Source organism: Heterodontus francisci, chromosome 31, assembly GCF_036365525.1.
Source record: "Heterodontus francisci isolate sHetFra1 chromosome 31, sHetFra1.hap1, whole genome shotgun sequence".
Taxonomy (NCBI): Eukaryota; Metazoa; Chordata; class Chondrichthyes; order Heterodontiformes; family Heterodontidae; genus Heterodontus; species Heterodontus francisci.
Genome location: NC_090401.1, coordinates 28,080,865 through 28,103,006, shown reverse-complemented (window position 1 = coordinate 28,103,006; position 22,142 = coordinate 28,080,865). Strand labels below are relative to the sequence as shown.

The 22,142-nt window shown below is 43.4% G+C and overlaps 1 protein-coding gene across 1 annotated transcript in view; it reads right to left on the bottom strand.

Moving 5' to 3' along the window:
* The window catches only part of csmd2 (CUB and Sushi multiple domains 2), a 2,056,060-nt gene that overhangs the window by 752,219 nt on the left and 1,281,699 nt on the right, over positions 1–22,142 (bottom strand). Inside the window, exon 6 of the mRNA XM_068011193.1 lies at positions 12,441–12,553. Within this exon, the coding sequence (XP_067867294.1) occupies positions 12,441–12,553 (113 nt within the window). The remainder of the gene's footprint in view (positions 1–12,440; positions 12,554–22,142) is intronic.

The following is a 22,142-nucleotide window of genomic DNA, read 5'->3' as shown; positions in this document are numbered from 1 at the left end:
AAGCACATGGGAAAGGCTTTCACTGCTATGTCCAGACTGGCCAAGAGAGTGTGGGAAAATGGCGCACTGACACGGAACACAAAAGTCCGAGTGTATCAAGCCTGTGTCCTCAGTACCTTGCTCTACGGCAGCGAGGCCTGGTCAACGTATGTCAGCCAAGAGCGACGTCTCAATTCATTCCATCTTCGCTGCCTCCGGAGAATACTTGGCATCAGGTGGCAGGACCGTATCTCCAACACAGAAGTCCTTGAGGCAGCCAACATCCCCAGCTTGTACACACTACTGAGTCAGCGGCGCTTGAGATGGCTTGGCCATGTGAGCCGCATGGAAGATGGCAGGATCCCCAAAGAAACATTGTACAGCGAGCTCGCCACTGGTATCAGACCCACCGGCCGTCCATGTCTCCGCTTTAAAGACGTCTGCAAACGCAACATGAAGTCCTGTAACATTGATCACAAGTCGTGGGAGTCAGTTGCCAGCGTTCGCCAGAGCTGGCGGGCAGCCATAAAGGCGGGGCTAAAGTGTGGCGAGTCGAAGAGACTTAGCAGTTGGCAGGAAAAAAGACAGAAGCGCAAGGGGAGAGCCAACTGTGTTTCAGCCCCGACAAACAAATTTCTCTGCAGCACCTGTGGAAGAGCCTGTCACTCTAGAATTGGCCTTTATAGCCACTCCAGGCGCTGCTCCACACACCACTGACCACCTCCAGGTGCTTACCCATTGTCTCTCTAGATAAGGAGGCCAAAGAAGACTACAAGAAGAAACAGGAGGAATCTTATTCCTATTCATCAAAGACATCAATCAGTTGTACATTTGGATGAATCAGATGTTGAACCTGAAATTCAGAAAGCACCAGATACTGCGAACCCCAATGAAGGCTGTCCAAGTCAAGAAATAAGAGTTCAGAGAAAGGCTATTATTCTTCTGCATCTGGCAACAACACAATCAGAGAGTTGTGAAGCCTCCTGACAGATTGAATTTGTGATGTAAGAGACTTGGGCGGGGTGGGGGGGTGGGTGGAGATGGGGTAGTATGTAAAATAAATATGTGAATGTATAAAAATATACATATATGGATAAAGACTTGGAAGGAGATGTAGTATAAGGGTCTGAAAGGGTTAATGTTGAGAAAGTGTAAAGAATACCTCCTACCGTGGTGATGTCAGAAATCAAATGTGAGAGAGACTTGAAGAAAGATGCAGCGTGGCTTCAGAGGAGTCACATGGACTGGTGTGAAGATCTACATAGTTATGTAATAAAGTTTAATGTTCTAAGTACTACAGACTAAGGAATCTCTCTAAGCTAGACTAAGTATATTAAGGTGGCAGCATACCAACTAAACATACAACAATAAGACACACCTGTTTGAAAATCTGGATTTAGCTTACATTTTTGGGGTGAATTGGTAATTTACCATGATTTAAACTTGCCTAGAGGCACTAATATATATACCTGCAGGTTTAGCACTCAAGTGCTAAAAAGAAGCAATTTTCATGGAGCTGTATATGTAGCAGTCATGCACCCATTTCCACTGATGGTACGGTTGTGCATTGGCTGATATACAACAGAATGTTGCTGGATGGTTCAGAGACTGAGGAAGAGGGAGAGTCACAGGTTCTCAGACAGAGGACTGGAGGTCCTGGTGGAGAAGGTCCATGAAGGAGGGATACCTGCAAGGGAGGGGCGCTGTGGGTAGGTGGAAGGAGCCCATCTTTTCTTCCTATCCTCCTCTTCTGCCTCGTTTCATGTTATAGAATCATAGAAAGTTTATGGCACAGGAAGAGGCCACTTGGCCCATCGTGTCTGTGCTGGGTGAAGAACGATCCACCCAGTCCAATCCCACCTTCCAGCATTTGGTTTGTAGCCCTGCAGATTACGGCCCCTTAAGGTGCATATCCAGACTCCTTTTGAATGAGTTGAGGGTTTCTGCCTCAACTATCCTTTCAGGCAGTGAGTTCCAGACCCCCATCACCCTCTGGGTGAAAAAAAAGGTTTCCTCATCTCTCCTCTAATCTTTCTATGAATCACCTTAAATCTATGCCCCCAAGTCACTGACCTCTCTGCTAAGGTAAGTAGGCCTTTCACCTTGACTCTATCCAGGCCCCTCAAAATTTTGTACTTTTCAATCAGATATCCCCTCAGCCTTCTCTGTTCCAAAGAGAGCAACTCCAGCCTATCCAATCTTTCCTTATAGCTGCATTGTTCCAGTCCTGGCAACATCCTCATAAATCTCCTCTGTACCCTCTCCAGTTCAATTACATCCTTTCTGTAATGAGGTGACCAGAATTGCACACAGTAGTTGTGGCCTAACCAACGACTTATACAGTTCCAGCATAACCTCCCTGCTCTTATACTCTATACCTCAGCTAATAAAGGAAATGATTCCATATGCTTTCTTAACCACCTTATTGACCTGTCGGGCTACCTTCAGGGATCTGTGAACATTCACTCCAAGGTCCCTCACTTCCTCTACATTTCTCAGTATTTTCCCATTAATTGTGTATTCCTTTGCCTTGTTTGACCTCCCCAAATGCATCACCTCACGCTTCTCTGGGTTGAATTCCATTAGCCACTTTTCTGCCCATCTGGCCAGACTATCAATATCTTCCTGCAGCCTACAGCTATCCTTCTCACTATCTACCACACGGCCAATCTTTGTGTTGTCTGCAAATTTCTTGCTCATGCCCACTACATTTATGTTCAAATCGTTAATATATACCACAAAAAAGCAGGGGACCCAGTACTGAGTCTCTTGTTCCTCCTCCAGACCAAGGGAGCCTCCTCACAAGATGTCCATGATCAAGCTCTCCCTTTCTTCTGGTAACTCTTATAAGGTAGAGTAGTACATTCTCTTTTGGTGAAGTCCTCAGAGAATTTCAGGGAAAAATTGTTGATAAGAGTGATGAAATCTTGACAAAGTGACAAAAAGTCCCCCAATTGTGCCCCAAAAGTCCTCTTCAAACCTCCAGCAGGGTGAACAGTGAAAGCTATGCATGGCTTTAAGTAATGTCCAAAATCCTCAGCAACGGCTATTTACTTCTGTTCAACCGGTCGCTGTAAGGAGAGGTTGATAATTGAAGCGATAGCCACCAAAATGCACAGCAGCCACTTCAATGAGTGCCAGTAGGCAAATTAATTGTCAATCAGAGGTTTAATGATAACTTCGGGCAGCAGTTCACCATGTGTGTTTCAAATCCTTTACAAAGATGACGTCTTGCACAAAAGGTGGGCTAAACCAACATTGCAGCTCAAGATCTCACCTTAGCTACCTCAAAGAATCTGGGGAAAATTACCCCCTTAATCTTTTCTAAATTCAAATAACAGTCACAGCATGCTTAAGCGTTCCACTGTAACTTAAACTGCCATCTGAATCTGACTTTGCTTATTGCCTTGTAATTACTTCTGGGTATCCATCAACCAAAATACATAAAACTGAAAAGTTTATTCTGTTTCTACATTGTTACAGGGATAACAAATGTTTTGTTATGATCAGTACATCAATAATCACAAAATATTTTTATTACAGTTTCTTAAATAGATTATGTTAAAAAAAATTACATCATGCCTCTGCTGCTGGCAATCAGGAAGTGTAAATATGTTATTAATTCTTGGTAATTTAATAGGTGCCGTTGTCTATTTTCCTGATGCTATTGCTGAAATATGGTGATATAACATTCACCACAATTCCACTGTCTTAACAAAAATACATTTGCAAAAGATATGTGATGGTTCTTAGCTTAGTCTTGGGCGTATGTCTGAAGTCCTTCCCTACTAATGGTGGAACTACAGTAATATCCAGTCTAATTCGTATATCCTGGTTCTTACCCGAACTATCGTTAACACTGCAATAGAAAGGAGTATCTATTTAATTGTCCTCGACCCTGAATTGCAGGTGTTTCCTAAAATCAACAGAGGAAAGTGGCAGAAATTTGCAGAAGCATTGCTCCACATGATCAACTTTTCAGAAATTCTAATTCGACATCTCTTTTTTTTGATTCGTTCATGGGATGTGGGTATCGCTGGCTCGGCCAGCATTTATTACCCATCCCTAATTGCCCTTGAACTGAGTGGCTTGCTGGGCCATTTCAGAGGGCATTTCAGAGTCAACCACATTGCTGTGGGTCTGGAGTCACATGTAGGCCAGACCAGATAAGGATGGTAGATTTCCTTTCCTAAAGGACATTAGTGAACCAGATGGTTTCATGGTCACCATTAGACTAGCTTTTTAATTCCAGATTTTTTTATTAATTGAATTCAAATTTCACCATCTGCCATGGTGGGATTCGAACCCTTGTTCCCAGAGCATTAGCCAGGGTCTCTGGATTACCAGTCCAGTAACATTACCACTACACCACCACCTCCCCCTCTTAAAAAGAGATCACACATTTAACTTTTGCAGTAGAGCCCTGGGCTACCAGTAGTTTGAGCGTACATTCTAAAAGGCTTTCCAATCAGACTACTCTCATTTGGCAAATCTAACTATTTCTCAAGGGAAAGACTGAGCTGATATTTGGTTTAACAATATCATAGAGCTAATATTCTTTCAGCATACATTTTTGAGCAGCATAATAATCAACCTACTTACCAAGACATTAGTCTTATGACTTCTCAGTCACCATACTGTCAGTGTTTTAAGCTCATACTTAATGATTCACAGATGTGTGAGCACGTTGGTGTTTCAAGCTTATTTCACTGGGATTGGAACTTACCAGTATTAACTAATTAAATCAGCTGCGAAGCAGGGCAGGAGGTAGATAGAACTGGATAGGTTGGAAAGTGGAGCTGGAGCCTGTCTGAACTAATCAGGTTTATTTTAAATGCTCACACAGTACTTGAAGTAGAAAAGCTTTACGATGAGATAATGGTTTTGTGGAGCTCTAGTTACAATGGTATTTATTTAATAGTTGTCTCATATAAATTATACTTAATAAATAATCTACTCTAATTCAACATTTATTTTATTTTTCTAAAAGGATATTCTTGATTGCTATGGAATGCAAAATTTCTTTTCAAGACTGCTTGCAGGTACTTTTTTTGATCTCCTTGTGAATGCATCTACTCAAACATTGTTTCCACAAACACAATGAAATAAAAATAAAAGGTGGGAATTACAATGAGTTTTACTAATTGAAAATATTGCACAGATTCCCACACTTAGGGTTGGATTTTCTGCTGCAGGTGGGACTCCCAGCCCTGGGCTGAAAAGGCAGGGGAAGCCCTGCCTCTGTCTTTTCCTGCCCCCTCTCTGGAGTGATCCTCTGGTCTTTTACCATCAATATTTCATGAGCTGGGATCCTCATCCCTTTAAAGATGGGAATCACTCCTCCGTGAGCTGCTAGCCAATCAGAGGGCTGGCAGCTCAGCAGTATCAGCAGCACCACCAGGAGCGACGGCCACTGCCAGTACTGCAGAGGCCTTGGACCCAGGCCCAGTGCAGGAACCCCACACCAGAGGTAGGTGAGGCAGGGTTGCCGAGAAGACCCAGGTGAGAGGTGGGTGGGGGAGTGGAGCGAGGGGTTTTTTGTGCTGTCCAGGGGGAGGGGAGTCCTGGGGGATGAAATGGTTCCTGGTGGGGGCCTCTGTGGGCCACAAGGCACTCTCCCCGCATGGCGGAGGCACCCCCCACTAATCAGAAGCTTTTTATGCTGTCTGATGCAACATAAATAAGATGCATGGAGCTCAGTTGTTGAAAATCTCAAACAGGTTTATTAAACAGCTAAACTATTATACAGTGCTGAACTAACTATTTACAGGACTTTCCTCTAGGTGTTACAGTAGCAGAATAAGATGAGCATGTAGACATATGACTGCATCCTGGCACGTAGCTCATTAGCATACTAAGATCTTAAATGCAATCACACAGCACCCGCTGCTGGTAAGATCCCAGCGGCAGTGGGAAGAGGCCCTTATTTGGCCACTTAAGGGCCTCAATTGGCCTCTGGGTGGAAAAGCTGTGGTCGGCCTATCCCGGCCCTGGTAAGATCGCTTGGTGACGGGGAGGCGTTGGGCCCTCCTCCCCTGCCACCCGTCACGATTCTCCATGCCCTCCGCCTCAGGGTGGCCCATAAAATCCAGCCCTTAGGATTTACTACAGCTTACTGCTTTATTGTGGGCCATTGGTCTGTGAGAGTTGCAGCACCTGCCTACTTTACGTAGTTTTGAACATTGTTTTCTGTCTATTGACACAGCTGTAATGGTAGTCCCTTTGTTACAAAGAAAATATACCTTAGAAATAGGCCATTTGGCCCAACTAGTCTGTGCTGGTGTTTATACTCCACATCAGTGTTCCCTCTAAGCTGTGCAGCTGAAAGTTCTCATGTAGGTCATGCACAGGTTTGCTCCTTTAAGTTACCTTGGTACACAGCCATGCAAAAAATTTAAAGGTCCTGTGCACTTAAACAAATCAGTCATGCACTACAAAAATAAATTAGAGGGTACATTGCTCAACACGCGTCTCCTCCCATTCTTTGACATCATTTCAGCCTTTCAGCATATCTTTTTATTTCCTTTTCTCTCATGTACTCATCAAGTTTCCTTTTGAAAATATCTAAGCTATTTACCCCAATCAGTTCCTGTGATTGTGAGTTCCACATCCAAACCACTCTCTCAGTAAAAAAATTTCTCCATATTTCCCTGTTAGATAGCTGTCTTGTATTTATGGCCCCGAGTTTTGGATTCTCCCACAAGTGGAAACATTATCTCCACATCTACCCTGTCCAACCTACTCAGAATTTTAAAGACCTCTATCAGGTCAGCTCTAAGTCTTCTCATTTCTCAAGAAAAAAGCCCCAAATTGTTTAATCTTTCTCAATAGCTGTTACTATTGAGAGAAGCCCTGCAACATCCATTTTCTTGCAAAATCCATTGAGAAAATGAAAAGTAACTATTGATAATCAATAAGAGCACAATGAATTGCAACGCCAAGACTGGAGATATAATGGAGTTGAAGAATGTCACATGGGTTAGAAGTGGTACTAGTTCAATGCATTTCCCCCCACTCAGGTTTACTGGTTTGCACAAAATCCAGCCTTTCCGGCAATTTACATTTTTGTGCACTTCAATTTTCTTTTCAATGATTGTAGTGTACAATATTCTTTATCTCCAGTACAAGAAAACAAACCTCTTGCGCAGGGTCAAAACCATAATGTAGGCTGGGCATTAGTCTTGGCAATAATTGTAGATGAACTCATAATAGATTCATATGACCTTCCACTGCTGTTATCTTAATCGAAGCATTAACCCATTTTTAAAATGCAGCCACCTTTTTTTTATATATTTAAAATCTCTATCATTCTGTCAGTAGAAATAAAGGCTGAAAATTACACCCAATACCATGTCAAATATCTAGCTTTTTCTGGCCAAAGGTGCATGTCCCCAGACAGACTCCATTAGAAAATAAATTTTGTGCCTTCAGAACCCACATTCCCTTTGAATAATTTCTAAATTCACTGCTGCTGTGAAGTACACTTTTGTGTGCTTTAAACTTCCCCTGCAATAAAAGTGATGAACTGTTTGGTGTGGCTGCACCATAAATTATCACGGGCTCAAGTCCTATTGCAGTTTCCATCTTCACATCTGTGTTAAGAGCTGTTTTTGTCAGCTTTTTTAACCTAATTTTCCAGTTGGGTATATATGAGTCACAGGGGTCAGTTTTCCGTTTTGGGTGCAGATGGGCATGCAACGGGTGAGGCATCTGCTCTGCTCACCAATTGACATTGACAAGATGCATGAGCAATGTTGGTGGTCGGGCCTCATTTACATATGAACAGCTTACCATCTGGGAGGGTGAGAAATCCAGCGAGCCTTTCCCTACAACGCCAGCAAGTACCAAACATGAGGAGGTGATGCTTCAGTTGTGCAAAGCTCATTTGTAGTATTACATTTAGTTTCAGCCACAAAACTTCAGAAAGATGCATCAGCCTTGAAAGGAGTACAGCTCAGATTCAGCAGAACGATAGTGGAGCTTAAAGTGTTAAATTATGAGGACAGGTTCCACAAAACTGGTTTGTATTTAGGAGGCTGAAGGGGTGATCTAATTGAATGTGTTAAAATTATAAAGGGATTCAATAGGATAGATTCAGAGAAACTATTTCCTCTGGTGGGAGCATCCAGAACAAAAGGATCCAATCTTAAAATTAGAGCTAGCGCAGTTAGGAGTAAAATTAGGAGTACTTCTGCTCACGAAGGGCAGTGAAAATCTGGAACACTCACCAACAAAAGGCTGTGGATGCTCTGTCAATTGAAATGCTCAAGACCAATATTGACATATTTTTGTTGGGTCAGGGGATCAAGGGATATGAAACAAAAGCAGATATATGGAGTTGATATCCATGCCAGCCATGAACTAACTGAATGGCAGAACAGACTCGTGACACTGAATGACCTACTCCTATGTAGCATACTTAGGGCGGCACAGTGGTTAGCACCGCAGCCTTATAGCTCCAGCGACCGGGGTTCAGTTCTGGGTACTGTCTGTGTGGAGTTTGCAAGTTCTCCCTGTGACCGCGTGGGTTTCCTCCCACAGCCAAAGACTTGCAAGTTGATAGGTAAATTGCCCCGAGTGTAAGTAGGTGGTAGGAGAATTGAGGGAAGGTGGGGATGTGGTAGAGAATATGGGACTAATGTAGGATTAGTATAAATGGGTGGTTGTTGGTCGGCACAGACTTGGTGGGCCAGAGGGCCTGTTTCAGTGCTGCATCTCAATAAAAATAAATATTACTTGCTTTTAAGAGAATATAAATGTGGAAACTGAAACGAAACACAAGAACAGGAGGAGGCCATTCTGCCCTTCAAGCCTGTCCACCATTCAGCATGATCCTAGCTGATCTCTGACATAACTTCATACACCCGCCTTTGCCCCATATCTCTGGGCAGCACAGTGGTGCAGTAGTTAACATCGCAGCCTCACAGCTCCAGCGACCTGGGTTCAGTTCTGGGTACTGCCTGTGTGGAGTTTGCAAGTTCTCCCTGCAACCGTGTGGGTTTCCACCGGGTGCTCCGGTTTCCTCCTACTGCCAAAGACTTGCAGGTTGATAGGTAAATTGGTCATTATAAATTGCCCCGAGTGTAGGTAGGTGGTAGGAGAATTGTGGGGATGTGGTAGGGAATATGGGATTAATATAAATGGGTGGTTGATGGTCGGCACAGACTTGGTGGGCCGAAGGGCCTGTTTCAGTGCTCTGCCTCTCTATGCCTATTTTCATAAGCAAAAATACATCTGCCAAGCAACTTAAATTTGACTACTAAATATCATTACAACTGGCTCTGTGGCTCTTTCCCCTGCTACCCCCACACCCCACCTCACACCCCTCATAATCTGTGGGTGAGTTTAAGAAACACTGGTAGTAGCAGTGCTAAAACATAAGTGGTGACCGGATCCTAATCACATGATATGATCCCCATTTGAAATTATTTGTTTAGCTCCTGCCTATATAATTTTTAAACAAAAATAGGCTATAGTAGTTATGAAATATGCTCATGCTATCTAGTGGCAGAGCATCGACACTACATTGGCCTTCAGTGTTATCACATTGAAGGTCCACTTGGATGGTATAGGTTCTTTCTCATTGAACAATCACCCATTTATTGCATAATTAGACATTGAGAATCCACACATCTGGCAACAGTGGGACCTATTCTAAATAAGCTATCAGCTGTAGGATTGCAAGGGAGGATTTAAATGTCATAGTGAATCTGTGAATTGAACATTCACTTTCAAAAAATTAAGAGTCATTCTTTAGAATCTATTTAACCAGACTTTGTTGAATAAAGCAATTGTTGTTCCATTAGGTAGACTCCATCTATATCTGTACCAATAATCTTCTGTACTTCTTAAGAGCACCATTTTTTCCTAATGATTAAAACCATAGTGGACATTCCATCCAGCTGGACGAAGCTGAATTTCGAAGGGGGTAAGATACACAGGATGGTAATGAGGACTATTATTTCTCAGATTAATTTCTTGTTTAAAGCTAAAGGAAATGTAGACTTTAAGCACGCTTAGGAACATAAGAATGCACAGTACTTTGAAGAACACAAGGATCCAACAGGCTTGTGCAAAAGTCTGGAAAATATGATGCAATACCCTAGGTCCAATTTAAAATCTGTTAAGTGAATTGGTTTTGAGTGAGTTAAAATCAGGCCCTCTGTCTTTCATGCTACTAAATACTTCTCTCACCAAATACCTTGAATTAAGAAAGATAATACACTACCTCTACAGGGGCACTGTCACAAACTCATGTCCCTTACTGATTAGGTTTAGCACCATTATGCTCCAAGGGACAAGAGAAAATAGATTCCCTTGGGTAGCCCATGACACTGAACTCCAGAGACCTGCATTTTCATGTGTTGGTTTCAACTGATTGCATTTTTAGGGAACCAAATTGAAAATCTCAACAAGCAAAAATATTTAAATAAGAAATTCTAGCAATGATAAACTGAAAGACATTTCCAAAACCCATAAATACTTACTTTGTTTACAAATACACAAATACCTTTTGCAGAAACTCAATAAAAATTGGAGGAATAACTTCAGATTGACATTCATGATTTAAAAATTGAATGTAGAAGCCCAGTCCTATAAAAGAACATAAAAAAGGAGCAGGAGTAGACCATGTGGTCCCTTGGACCTGTGCAACCTTTCAGTAAAATCATCGTGCGGAAACAAATAGTGCTCTGAAAGCAGAACAAAAATGAAAGATGACGCAGTGAGAATTATTCTGCTTTCAAAGGACAAAGAACAAAGAACAGTACAGCACAGAAACAGGCCATTCGGCCCTCCAAGCCTGCACCGATCTTGATGCCTGTCTAAACTACAACCTTCTGCACTTCCGGGAACCGTATCCCTCTATTCCCATCCTATTCATGTATTTGTCAAGATGCCTCTTAAACGTGGCTATCGTACCTGCTTCCACCACCTCCCCCGGCAGCAAGTTCCAGGCACTCACCACCCTCTGTGTAAAGAACTCGTCTCGCACATCCCCTCTAAACTTTGCCCCTCGCACCTTAAACCTATGTCTCCTAGTAACTGACTCTTCCACCCTGGAACAAAGCTTCTGACTATCCAATCTGTCCATGCCACTCATAACTTTGTAAACCTCTATCATGTCACCCCTCCACCTCCGTCGTTCCAGTGAAAACAATCCGAGGTTATCCAACCTCTCCTCATAGCTAATACCCTCCAGACCAGGCAACATCCTGGTCAACCTCTTCTGTACCCTCTCCAAAGCCTCCACATCCTTCTGGTAGTGTGGTGACCAGAATTGCATGCAATATTCTAAGTGTGACCTAACTAAGGTTCTGTACAGCTGCAGCATGACTTGCCAATTTTTATACTCTATGCCCCGACCGATGAAGGCAAGCATGCCGTATGCTTTCTTGACGACCTTATCCACATGCGTTGCCACTTTCAGTGACCTGTGCACCTGTACGCCCAGATCTCTCTGCCTGTCAATACTCCTAAGGGTTCTGCCATTTACTGTATATTTCCCACCTGTATTAGATCTTCCAAAATGCATTACCTCACATTTGTCCAGATTAAACTCCATCTGCCATTTCTCCGCCCAAGTCTCCAACCGATCTATATCCTGCTGTATCCTCTGACAATCCTCATCACTGTCCGCAACTCCACCAACCTTTGTGTCGTCCGCAAACCTACTAATCAGACCAGCTACATTTTCCTCCAAATCATTTATATATACTACAAACAGCAAAGGTCCCAGCACTGATCCCTGCGGAACACCACTAGTCACAGCCCTCCATTCAGAAAAGCACCCTTCCACTGCGACCTTCTGTCTTCTATGACCGAGCCAGTTCTGTATCCATCTTGCCAGCTCACCTCTGATCCCGTGTGACTTCACCTTTTGTACCAGTCTGCCATGAAGGACCTTGTCAAAGGCTTTACTGAAGTCCATATAGACAACATCCACTGCCCTTCCTTCATCAATCATCTTTGTCACTTCCTCAAAAAACTCAATCAAGTTAGTGAGACACAAAAATATTTTTGGGCTACACCTAATAATTGGCAGAAGAGGGCAAATTTCAAAAGTAGGGATAAACCTGATAAAACTTGGAAATACTAATGCATGCACATTGTTAGTGTTGTGTACTATAGGCAGCCTTTCCTCGTTTGGTGCAGGGTGCACTTCACCTTCAGGTGTTACGATATACCAACGGGTAGCATTAATGTAGACTTCAGTTAGCAACTTCATGTAAAGAAGCGTGAACAAAGTTTCATGGGAGAGGAGGTGCTACTAATAGAGCTAATGAAGCTCTTCAACCTTTCAAACCGTACACAGTTGTACATGTTTATTTTATTGAATCCTTCCAACATTAATTTCTTGCTACAATCTGAAGTGCTCTGATTATGAGCACCATTTTATTTTTGACCTGACAAAGTATTTGCTCACACTCAAATTCAGACTGTAAGTAGTCATAAGTTCTTACCTTGGTAATGAGCACTAAATCCTTTTTGCTTGTGATTACTATCAGATGTAAAGTGAAGTCGCAGCCAGTTTTTACTGCTGATGACAGGAGAAGGTAGATTCATTCCAGTCAACCTGCAAGAAAAGGTCATGACATTCAATGAAGCTCAAGGGAAAATGCACATGTCTTTGCATCTAGGGGACAGATGCTTCTTGCAACCATCTGGCAGTCATCGGCTGGAAAATATTGCATTATCTTCACATCACAAAAAGAATCTTACTGCAGACCACTTCATTGAATCACATACAAAGTTTTTGTATAATTATACATTATTTTCACAATTATTGTGGATGCATCACCATCTGATAACTGTTGTGAAAACCCACCTGTCATTTTAATTAAAATTGAATATTCACTCTACTGTGAATTTAAACATCTCAAAGGAATCTGAGCAGTTTATTTTGTTTTTCTTAAAAGGATGATGCCTTCGGAATGGAAGAAAATCTTTAAGAGATGTGTCTAGAGTTGTCAGCTCTAACATAAAGCACAGTTGGCAAGACTGAGATGATTAATAGTGTGTGAAAACCCTTTCTCTCTCCACAGTCCTCTAAAGACAAGCTTTTCCATTTTAGCTGTCCTCCCAACAATTCATTCTTTTTAAAGAAAATGTAATTTTCTATGAACATTAATAATGGCTGCAACTGCTGGTCGTGCAATAGTATATTATGTTAGCATTTTGATTGGTTCCCATAGTGTGAATTATTCTTGCAGTCCCAAATAAGGACAGATTTAAATGGGCCAAAACAGATTTGCTTGAATGATCAGTAGCACCATTATTAACCATTGGAGTACACAAAAGTAGGATCCCCGTGGTGATAAACATAATTTAAAAAGAAAAAAAAATTGCATTTATATAGTGCCTTGCACAACTTCAGGACATTCCAAAGCGCTTATAGCCAATTAAGTACTTGTGAAGTGTAATCATTGTTCTAATACAGGAAATGCAACAACCAATGAGGGATGTACCATTAATAGTAATGAGCTAATGACCAGATAATCTGTTTTAGTGATGTTGACCATGGGATAAATATTGGTTAGAAAACCGAGGATAACATCCCTGCTGTTCTTAGGAATAATGAGAGGTGATCTTTTACTTGAGAGAGCAGATGGGGCCTCGCTTTATGTTCTGTGCGAATGACAACACCTCCAACAGTGCAGCGCTCCCTCAGTACTGCACTTGAGTGCCAGCTTAGATTTTTGTGTTCAAATCTCTGAAGTGGGACTTGATTCAGAGGCAAAAATGTTACCAACTGAGCTGCTGCTGACACATTTACAATAGCCCTGTTAATCCAAAGTATGCTGTTAAGCTATACTAAAAGTCATTCATATCATACATGTTCCTGTTAATGCCACATGTACTTCCTGTAATACTTTCCCCACCACACTTTTCTGAAAATATTCCTTATTAAAACACAGCATATCCTTCAACATGCTGCAAGCAGTGCCATGGAAGACTGACAAGTAATAAATAAGAAAGAAATGCTTCATTCCTCGTTGCCTTTACTCTTGATTATGGTTTTACCACTCATCATCTCGCACAGATTGTTCGATGCAAAGCATAAGACCAAGGCAATATAAGAAGAAAAGACCTGGGCAAATATCTCAGATCACTGTCACTTCATCTCTGTGACCTATCTCAGACAAAACAAATAAAGATCTCTCTTCTCTGCTGGCTGTCAGACATCAGAAGTGGAATGACTTATGGCAGTCTCAATCATGATCCTAGGGGACTTGAATTTAAAACGCTGAGCTGCCCAGAATGCACCATTGATTGACACCAATTTTCAATCTCCTTCTGACAAGCTACGAGAATCAAAAGTGAAAAGAATAAAAAAATGTCCCCGAGTACAAAAGCTGGGAATATATTTTGTGAGCATGGCTACGAGTTACACTTTGGCAAGCTTATTGCTGCTCATGGCATAGTTGTTGAATGGCTACAGGTGCACCCCTTTAGAATTGTACCCTATATTTTATATTGCCTCTCCTTGTTCTTCCTACCAAAATGTATCACTTCACACTTCTCTGCATTAAATTTCATCTGCCACGTATCCACCCATTCCACCAGCCTGTCTGTCCTCCAGTGTCTCAAGTACCTCCTCTTTCACTATGACCTTGACAGCATCTTCTTCCTTGGTAAAGACAGATGCAATGTACTTATTTGATACCTCAACTGTGCCCTCTGCCTCCATGTGTAGATCCCTTTTTGGCCCCTAATCAGCCCCACTCCTCCTTTTACCACCCTTTTATTATTTATATGTCTATAGAAGACTTTAGGATTCCCTTTTAGTTTAGCTACCAGTCTCTTCTCATATTCATTCTTTGCCTCTCATTTCATTTTTCACTTCTATATTCAGCCTGTTTCTCACATATTATCAACCTGACTTCTGTCACATACCCCTTTCTCTGTTTCATTTTACTCTCTATCTGTTTCATCATCCAAAGAGCTCTGGCTTTGGCTGCCCTACCTTTCCCCATCGTGCAAATGTACCTCAACTATACAAAACCATCTCCTGCTTAAAGGCAGCCCATTGTTCAATTACAATTTTGCCTGTCAATCTTTGATTCCAATTTACCCGGGGCAGATCCATTTTCATCCCATCCTCCAATTAAGTATTTTTACTTCAGATTTCTCCTTGTCCTTTTCCATGGCTAACCTAAAACTTGTATTACTAGGATCACTGTTCCCTAAATGCTCCCCTACGGATACTTAATCCACTTGATTCACATCGTTCCCCAGAACCAGATCCAACAATGCCTCCTTCCTCTTTGGGCAGGAACATACTGATCAAGAACATTCTCCTGAATACACTTCAGAAACTCTTCCCCCTCTCTGCTCTTTACACAATTACTTTCCTAGTATTTATTAGGATAATTAAAGAGGCCCATTATAACAATGCTATAGTTTTTGCACCTCTCTGTAATTTCATGGCAAATTTGCTCCTCTAACTTTCCCACTGGTTTGTGGTCTACAGAATATACCAGTAGTTTCTTAACTCTAACCAAATAGATTCTGTCTTTGACACCTCCAGGTGATCCTTGTTCTCGAGTACTGTAATATACCCCTTAATCAATACTGATACCCCTCCTCCTTTCTTTACTTACCTTTCTTTCCTGAACACCGAAGGCTGAATCGCGGCGGTGCTCTTTGAAGGTGACGGTCCGCCAGGGCGGATCGCCAGCCAGAGCCCCTGCAATATTTGACATGGGGGCTCATTAGAATGGAGGAGACGGAAGGCCCGCCTCTGATGACGTAAAGGGGGCAGGCGCACTGACCCCAGTAAGGGCATTCGACGCCACCGCGCAGGCACTGGCACCATTTTAAAGGGCTTCAAGTCCTTCAGGTAAATTTACATTTTTAAAGGTCCCACTGAACAAAAATGGGAAATAAAGTTTGATTTAAACTTTGAATCCCCTTTCCCAACCTTCCCCCCACCCCCGACTGAGTTCTATGACCTATCCCCTCAAAAAAACACTGTTTAATATGCTGAACATTTACCGCCCCTCCCTCCAACCACCTTCAGCACCTTTGGCCATCAACCCCTTCCCACCATCCCTACAACCACTCGGAGTGGTTTTCCCCGGTCCCCCCACCCTCCCACCCTGCAAATTTCACTCCTTCCCCCTCCCCACCAGTGTCACACCTCGGATCTCTGAACGGAGATCCGACAGAGTGGGAGTTCCAGCCAGCAGCTGGAATATCAGCGTGGGACGGCAGTTGCAACCAGGTCAGTGCTTATTCATTACTTTTAATATGATTAGCACATTTAGATGAAGGTTCTGCTGCCAGTAAAATGCGACGGGGGCCTTCCCGGCGTCAGGGGTTGTGGCGGGCCTCTCCCGGAAGAATTGTCAGCTCCTAGTATCCAGGGATATTTAGTATCCAGACCTACCTTTTTTTGAGCTAGGTCTCCTTTATTGCCACAGCATCATATTCTCATGTGGCTATTTGCACCTTCAACTCATCAATCTTATTTCCCATGCTTTGTGCATTCATTGTAAACCTAATTTATACCTGAATGCATTCCCTCTTAATCTGACCCCACCTAATACTTTACTCTAGTGCTATCTGTCTCTCCCAATCCTTTGTGCACCTGTTTCTGTTTTCTATACTGGTCATTACATATTGGTCCCATCCAGCTGCCATTTTATTTTAAACGTTCCTCAAAAACACTAACTGGTCAAACTGCCTCAAAAGTCAGCTATGCATTTCTGTCCCAGGATTGAAAAGATGCTTTTTTTTAGGACTTCCTTTGGGAGCCACATGAAAAACACTTTGCAGGAAGGACATGTTGTTGTGAAAGTGTTTTGTTGCAAAAGGATGGGTTCTATATCAAATGTTGATGAATTGCAGCCTGTTTATATGGTTGCAGTCTCAGTAAAAGCAAAACTGCCCCAGCGTGGAACTTGTATTTCTTTAAGTTTTTTTTAAATTCATTCATGGGACGTGGGCATCCTGGCAAAGCCATTTGTTGTTGCCCCTGCCAAATTGGCCTTAATAAGGTGGTAGTGAGCCACCTTCTTGAACAGCTGCAATCCTTGTGGTGAAGTACTGCAGCAGTTTTTTCGAGAGCCAGCTGACTGAGCCGCTATCCTGCATTTACTTTTGTTAACATGCAGCCAAATTTTCCTGTAGACGGGCCACAAAGTGGGGATCCACCATTCCACACATATGCAGAATGACTGATACATTGGTGGAGTCTGCCTGCACACGGAAATGATGCCATAACACAGAAATGATGCCATAACATTGCATTATGACATCATTATAAAATGAATAACGGTCTACCGATGTGATGACATTCCAGCAGGGATCAAGAAGATCCATGGGAAATAAAGTTGGTCTTCCTGATGCCAGATTTTAAAACTCCAGCAGGTTTACTTTAATGTGGTCACTGACTTTGTGAAACCGGTGCTACAGGAACTGGTATGCAAAGATAAGTAGAAAAGCAACTGCAAAGAACTTACAACACTGAAATTTATACACCAGAATTTACAATCCATTGTTAATGAGGGATCCATACGTGTGATGCCATAGGCTGTTGTACAGGTGCGAATGTTACTGAGAGTGGCTGCTTCATGTATTGTGGTCATCAGCTTTCATATCACCTTCACTCAATTAATGTCATTTAGAATATAGTGAAAAGATTTCAGCTGGAGGGAAAAATGTAAATACTAATTTATTCAAAACACAGTTTTGTTTTCTTAACAAAAGCTTGGCCCAACTGGGAGCATTCTAGCCTCGGTGCCGGAAGCCTGTGAGTCAGATTAGAAGTAGAGCACACAACCCAGGCTGCTACCACAGGTGATAGCGTCCTTTAGCTGAGATGTTAAACTATTTTGGTTCAGGCAGACTTCGAGACCTTCATGGCACATTTCAAAGAGAAGGGCATTCTCCCAGTGTCCTACCCAGCATTTCCACCAACATCAACAAAAACAGACCAATTGGTCATTAATTACATTGCTGTTGCAGAATATTATAGTGGCAAGATGACACCTGTGTTTAGCTACCATTCAAATCCATAATGAAGTAATTTTTCCTTTAAGCAATGATTGTAGTATTGTGTGATATAAATCTTTCTGCATTCTCCCAGTCTGACTATGATATAAGGACCATTTCTCACCTGAAAAACAGCCCAAACCAAAGTCACATCCTGCATTATCACTGCTTATCATCTTTAACTGGTCGATGGCACCTTCCACCTCCAAAGCCTCTCCTCTGTTGTCCAGTTCAGAGGAACTGCCTTTGATTGCTACCGCTATTACCTATCCGATCATAACCCTAAGTAGCTCCAGCAATGGCTTTTAGATTAGATTATTAGATTAGAGATACAGCACTGAAACAGGCCCTTCGGCCCACCGAGTCTGTGCCGACCATCAACCACCCATTTATACTAATCCTACACTAATCCCATATTCCTATCAAACATCCCCACCTGTCCCTATATTTCCCTACCACCTACCTATACTAGTGACAATTTGTAATGGCCAATTTACCTACCAACCTGCAAGTCTTTTGGCTTGTGGGAGGAAACCGGAGCACCCGGAGGAAACCCACGCAGACACAGGGAGAACTTGCAAACTCCACACAGGCAGTACCCAGAATCGAACCCGGGTCCCTGGAGCTGTGAAGCTGCGGTGCTAACCACTGCGCCACTGTGCCGCCCATTTCTTCCTGCCATCCCACCGTTACCTTCAAAGTCCACAAGGATCTGCCTTTGGCTAATCCTCGCTGGCCACAAAGTCCATACCCCTGCCACCGATTCCATCCATCCTCTCTATTCACCAGCTCAGGTTCAATCAGACTGTTTGGAGTCTCAACATTCTATTTGACTCTGCACTGAGCTGACACCATATCTGATGCTAAAGGGTTACTTCCCCAACATCACCCATCTCCACCTCTAAGTCATGCCATTCTGCTGCTAAAACTTTCATCCATGCATTTTGTCACCTCCAGAATCAATTGATCCAATGCTCTCCTGGCTGGCCATTCACCAGACTCTGTAAACTTAACCTCATCCAACACTCTGCTGCCACAACCTAAGCCTCACCCTTAATATTGCTGACCTACATTAGCTGCCTAGTCTCCCTATGCCTTTTATTTAAAATTCTCACACCTGTGTTTAAATTCATCCAAGGCCTCACCCCACCCTTTCTCTGTAACCTGCTCTAACCCTACAATCCCTTGGACCTCTCCGTTCCTCTGACTCGGGGCCTCTTGTGCATTTGCCCCCTCCCTATGTCCCATCATTAACAACTAAGCCTTCAGCCAACAAGGTCACACTTCAGAAATTCCTCTCTAGACCCCTCCATCTCTCTCTCCTCCTTTAACATCCTACTTAAAACCTGTTTTTTCGATCAAACTTTAAATCAGCCTTACTAATAGATCCTTTGACTCAGTATCCATTTTTTTCTGATTTTGCCTTGCTAAATCACCCTTAGATGGCAGGACTAGCAGTGATTCCACTGAATGATCCTACCAGTCCTAATTCCATTTCTGACATCAGGCTGGAAGAAGCTGTTGAAAAAATCTCCTATCCCATCCAATAGTAAACTCCAGCACGTAGTCCAATGGGTCAGAGACCCAGCATAACCAGATCCTACCCTAGTTTCTGGGCTCCTCTAATCTCCATCCACCCTGAATCTACCAAGAAATTTACAATATTTTACAAAGTATTTACATCACAGAAACAGGCCATTCGGCCCTTCAAGTCCATGTTGGTGTTTAAGCTGCACATGAGCCCCCTCCCATCCCTCTTCATCGAACACATCAACATATCTTTCTCTTCCTTTCTGACTGATGTGCTTATCTAGCTTCCCTTTGAATGTATCTGTACTGCTTACATCAACTACTCTCTGTGGTAGAGAGTTTCACATTCTAACCATTCTCTGGGTAAAGAAGTTTCTCCTGAATTCCCTATTGGATTTATTAGTGACTAACTTATATTTATGACCCCTAGTTCTGGTCTTGTCCACAAGTGGAAAGGGATATCTACCCTTTAAACTCTTTCATAATCTTGAAGACCTCTATCAGGTCACCCTCTCCATCTTCTCTGAAAAGAGCTCCAGCCTGTTCAATCTTTCCTGATAGGTATAACATCTTTGTTCTTGTATCTTTGGGGATAAGATTGGATGGAATTTTATGGCCCCCTCCCATTCCCTCGGGAGCGAGCTGGGGGGGAGGGGGTGCTCAGTGGGATGGCGTAAAATTGGGTGGGATGGCGGGGCGTTCTGCCCGTCACCTACCCATGTTCGCTAGTATGTTACCAGCACCGGGGGAGATGACAGATAGCCCACCAGCCCTTTCGTCAATTGCGGCCTTCCGGTGGCTAATTAATGGCCACTTAAGGGCCATTCCTGCAGCCGCTGTATTTTACCAGCCACAAATGTGGACTTTGCCACCAGGGGAGGCTGCCCAGTAAAACCTGATGGCCTCCCTGTGGCCATAGTGGGGTGGGAGGGGGGGTGGCCTCCTGATAACCCATCCTTTGCCCCACAGAGGGCCCCCACAGCGGAAAATGCCGCCCCCACTGGAAGACGCTCCTGCCCTCGTGATCAACCCCAACCCCTCAGCGGGGCCTGCCTGATTGGTCCTGGTGATTTCCCGACACAACGCACCTGCACTCTGGGCCTCCTCTGGGAACTGCTGCAGTCCCAGTGCTGGCCACCACTTGGAGGCAGGACACTCTGCCTTAGGGGGTGGAAGCCACGCCCTCAAGCAATTAACTGCCTGAGGACTGTAAAATACGCTTATGGCTTCCAGGGCTGGTGGAGGCGGGCTCAGCCCCGTCTTTCCAGCTAGTGGTCGGGGCCACCACCCCGTTAAATTCCAGCCAATCTGTTTTCTTCAGGCCATTCCATCATAAGTGGTGCACCAAGCAAAGAGTGAAGCCCCAATCTCCAAATCAGAGAAACAATTTGATATGGGTGAAGACAGGCATCAATTTCAGGAATTTCACCTTTCATGGGGATTTATGCTTTTTTATCTCACCAACATTTCACCAATATTTTCACAGCTATACTGATTGCCAGATTTGTCTGATCGCCAGAGAACTGTTCTACAATCTCTGGTTACCTTGCAGTAACTCATCCAAACACCATTCTTTTTACTTAAACCCCGACTGTGAGCATCAGCAGTCTATTGGTTAAAACTCGGTCCGATTCTGTCCTTACGTTGGGCTGCATTTTATTGGGGCCTTGACGTCAGGATCCGTGGCGACTGCCCCGGATGAGGCCTTCCATGGACCTCGATGCCAGCAGGGACCGTCCCGATCTTGACGGTGGTGGTGAGGCCTCGTGGTGGACCCCACTCGGCCACCGGATTTCAATTTAAATATTTAAATAAATTAATTTACCTGCATTAATGAAAGTCCCTTTGCATCCTGATGTGCCGCCGCAACCTTCATCCCGGCGGCCAGCACTGATGCGCCTTCAGAACCCCATCCAGGGAAACAAGGCGCAACATCTGTGGGGGTGGGGAGTGGGGAAGAGGTATTTTGCTCAGTGCGGGAGGGGGGAGCAGGGTCAAATTCTTTGGATTGGTTGGGGGGATGGTGGGAAGGGTTGAGGGTTAGAGTTTATGAACTTTGGGGCGGGGGGAAAGCTCACATAGTCAAGTTAAGTATTTTGGTGGTGAGTGGGCAAGGAATTAAATGTAAGGCTATTGGGGGTGGGAGAGAGGGTGGAAAGATTGTGACCTGTGGTTGAATACAGGTGCCAGTTATTGATGTACCCATGTTCAATTAACATCATAAAGTTTAAAAAAAACAACAAACACTGATTTGAAACAGGCGAAGGTGCCACAACCCTGAGCACTCGCGGGAAATAAGTATCCACGACAGGAAATCATGCAATGTAACAAACAAGCTTCTGAACTGTATCAAGTTCTGATGTCATTAACCAAAAAAAATCTCCACGTAGAACTCAGGTTGGGAACTTTAATCTCCCCATTTCCAGATAATTTTAAATCCTTGGGCTAAGTATAGATTAAAGCAAGAGCTCAGTTGATGTTTCTGTACTTACTGCAGTTACTGGTATCTTCCCCGGGCTTGTCACTTTCTCCCAGACTTGATAGATTTCAGAGTGTAAGGGGTTGGGTTAATTTCATTCGGGTGCTTTATGTCGGAACTTGTAGCTGTTTCTTTATCCTCCTTCCCCCCCCCCCCC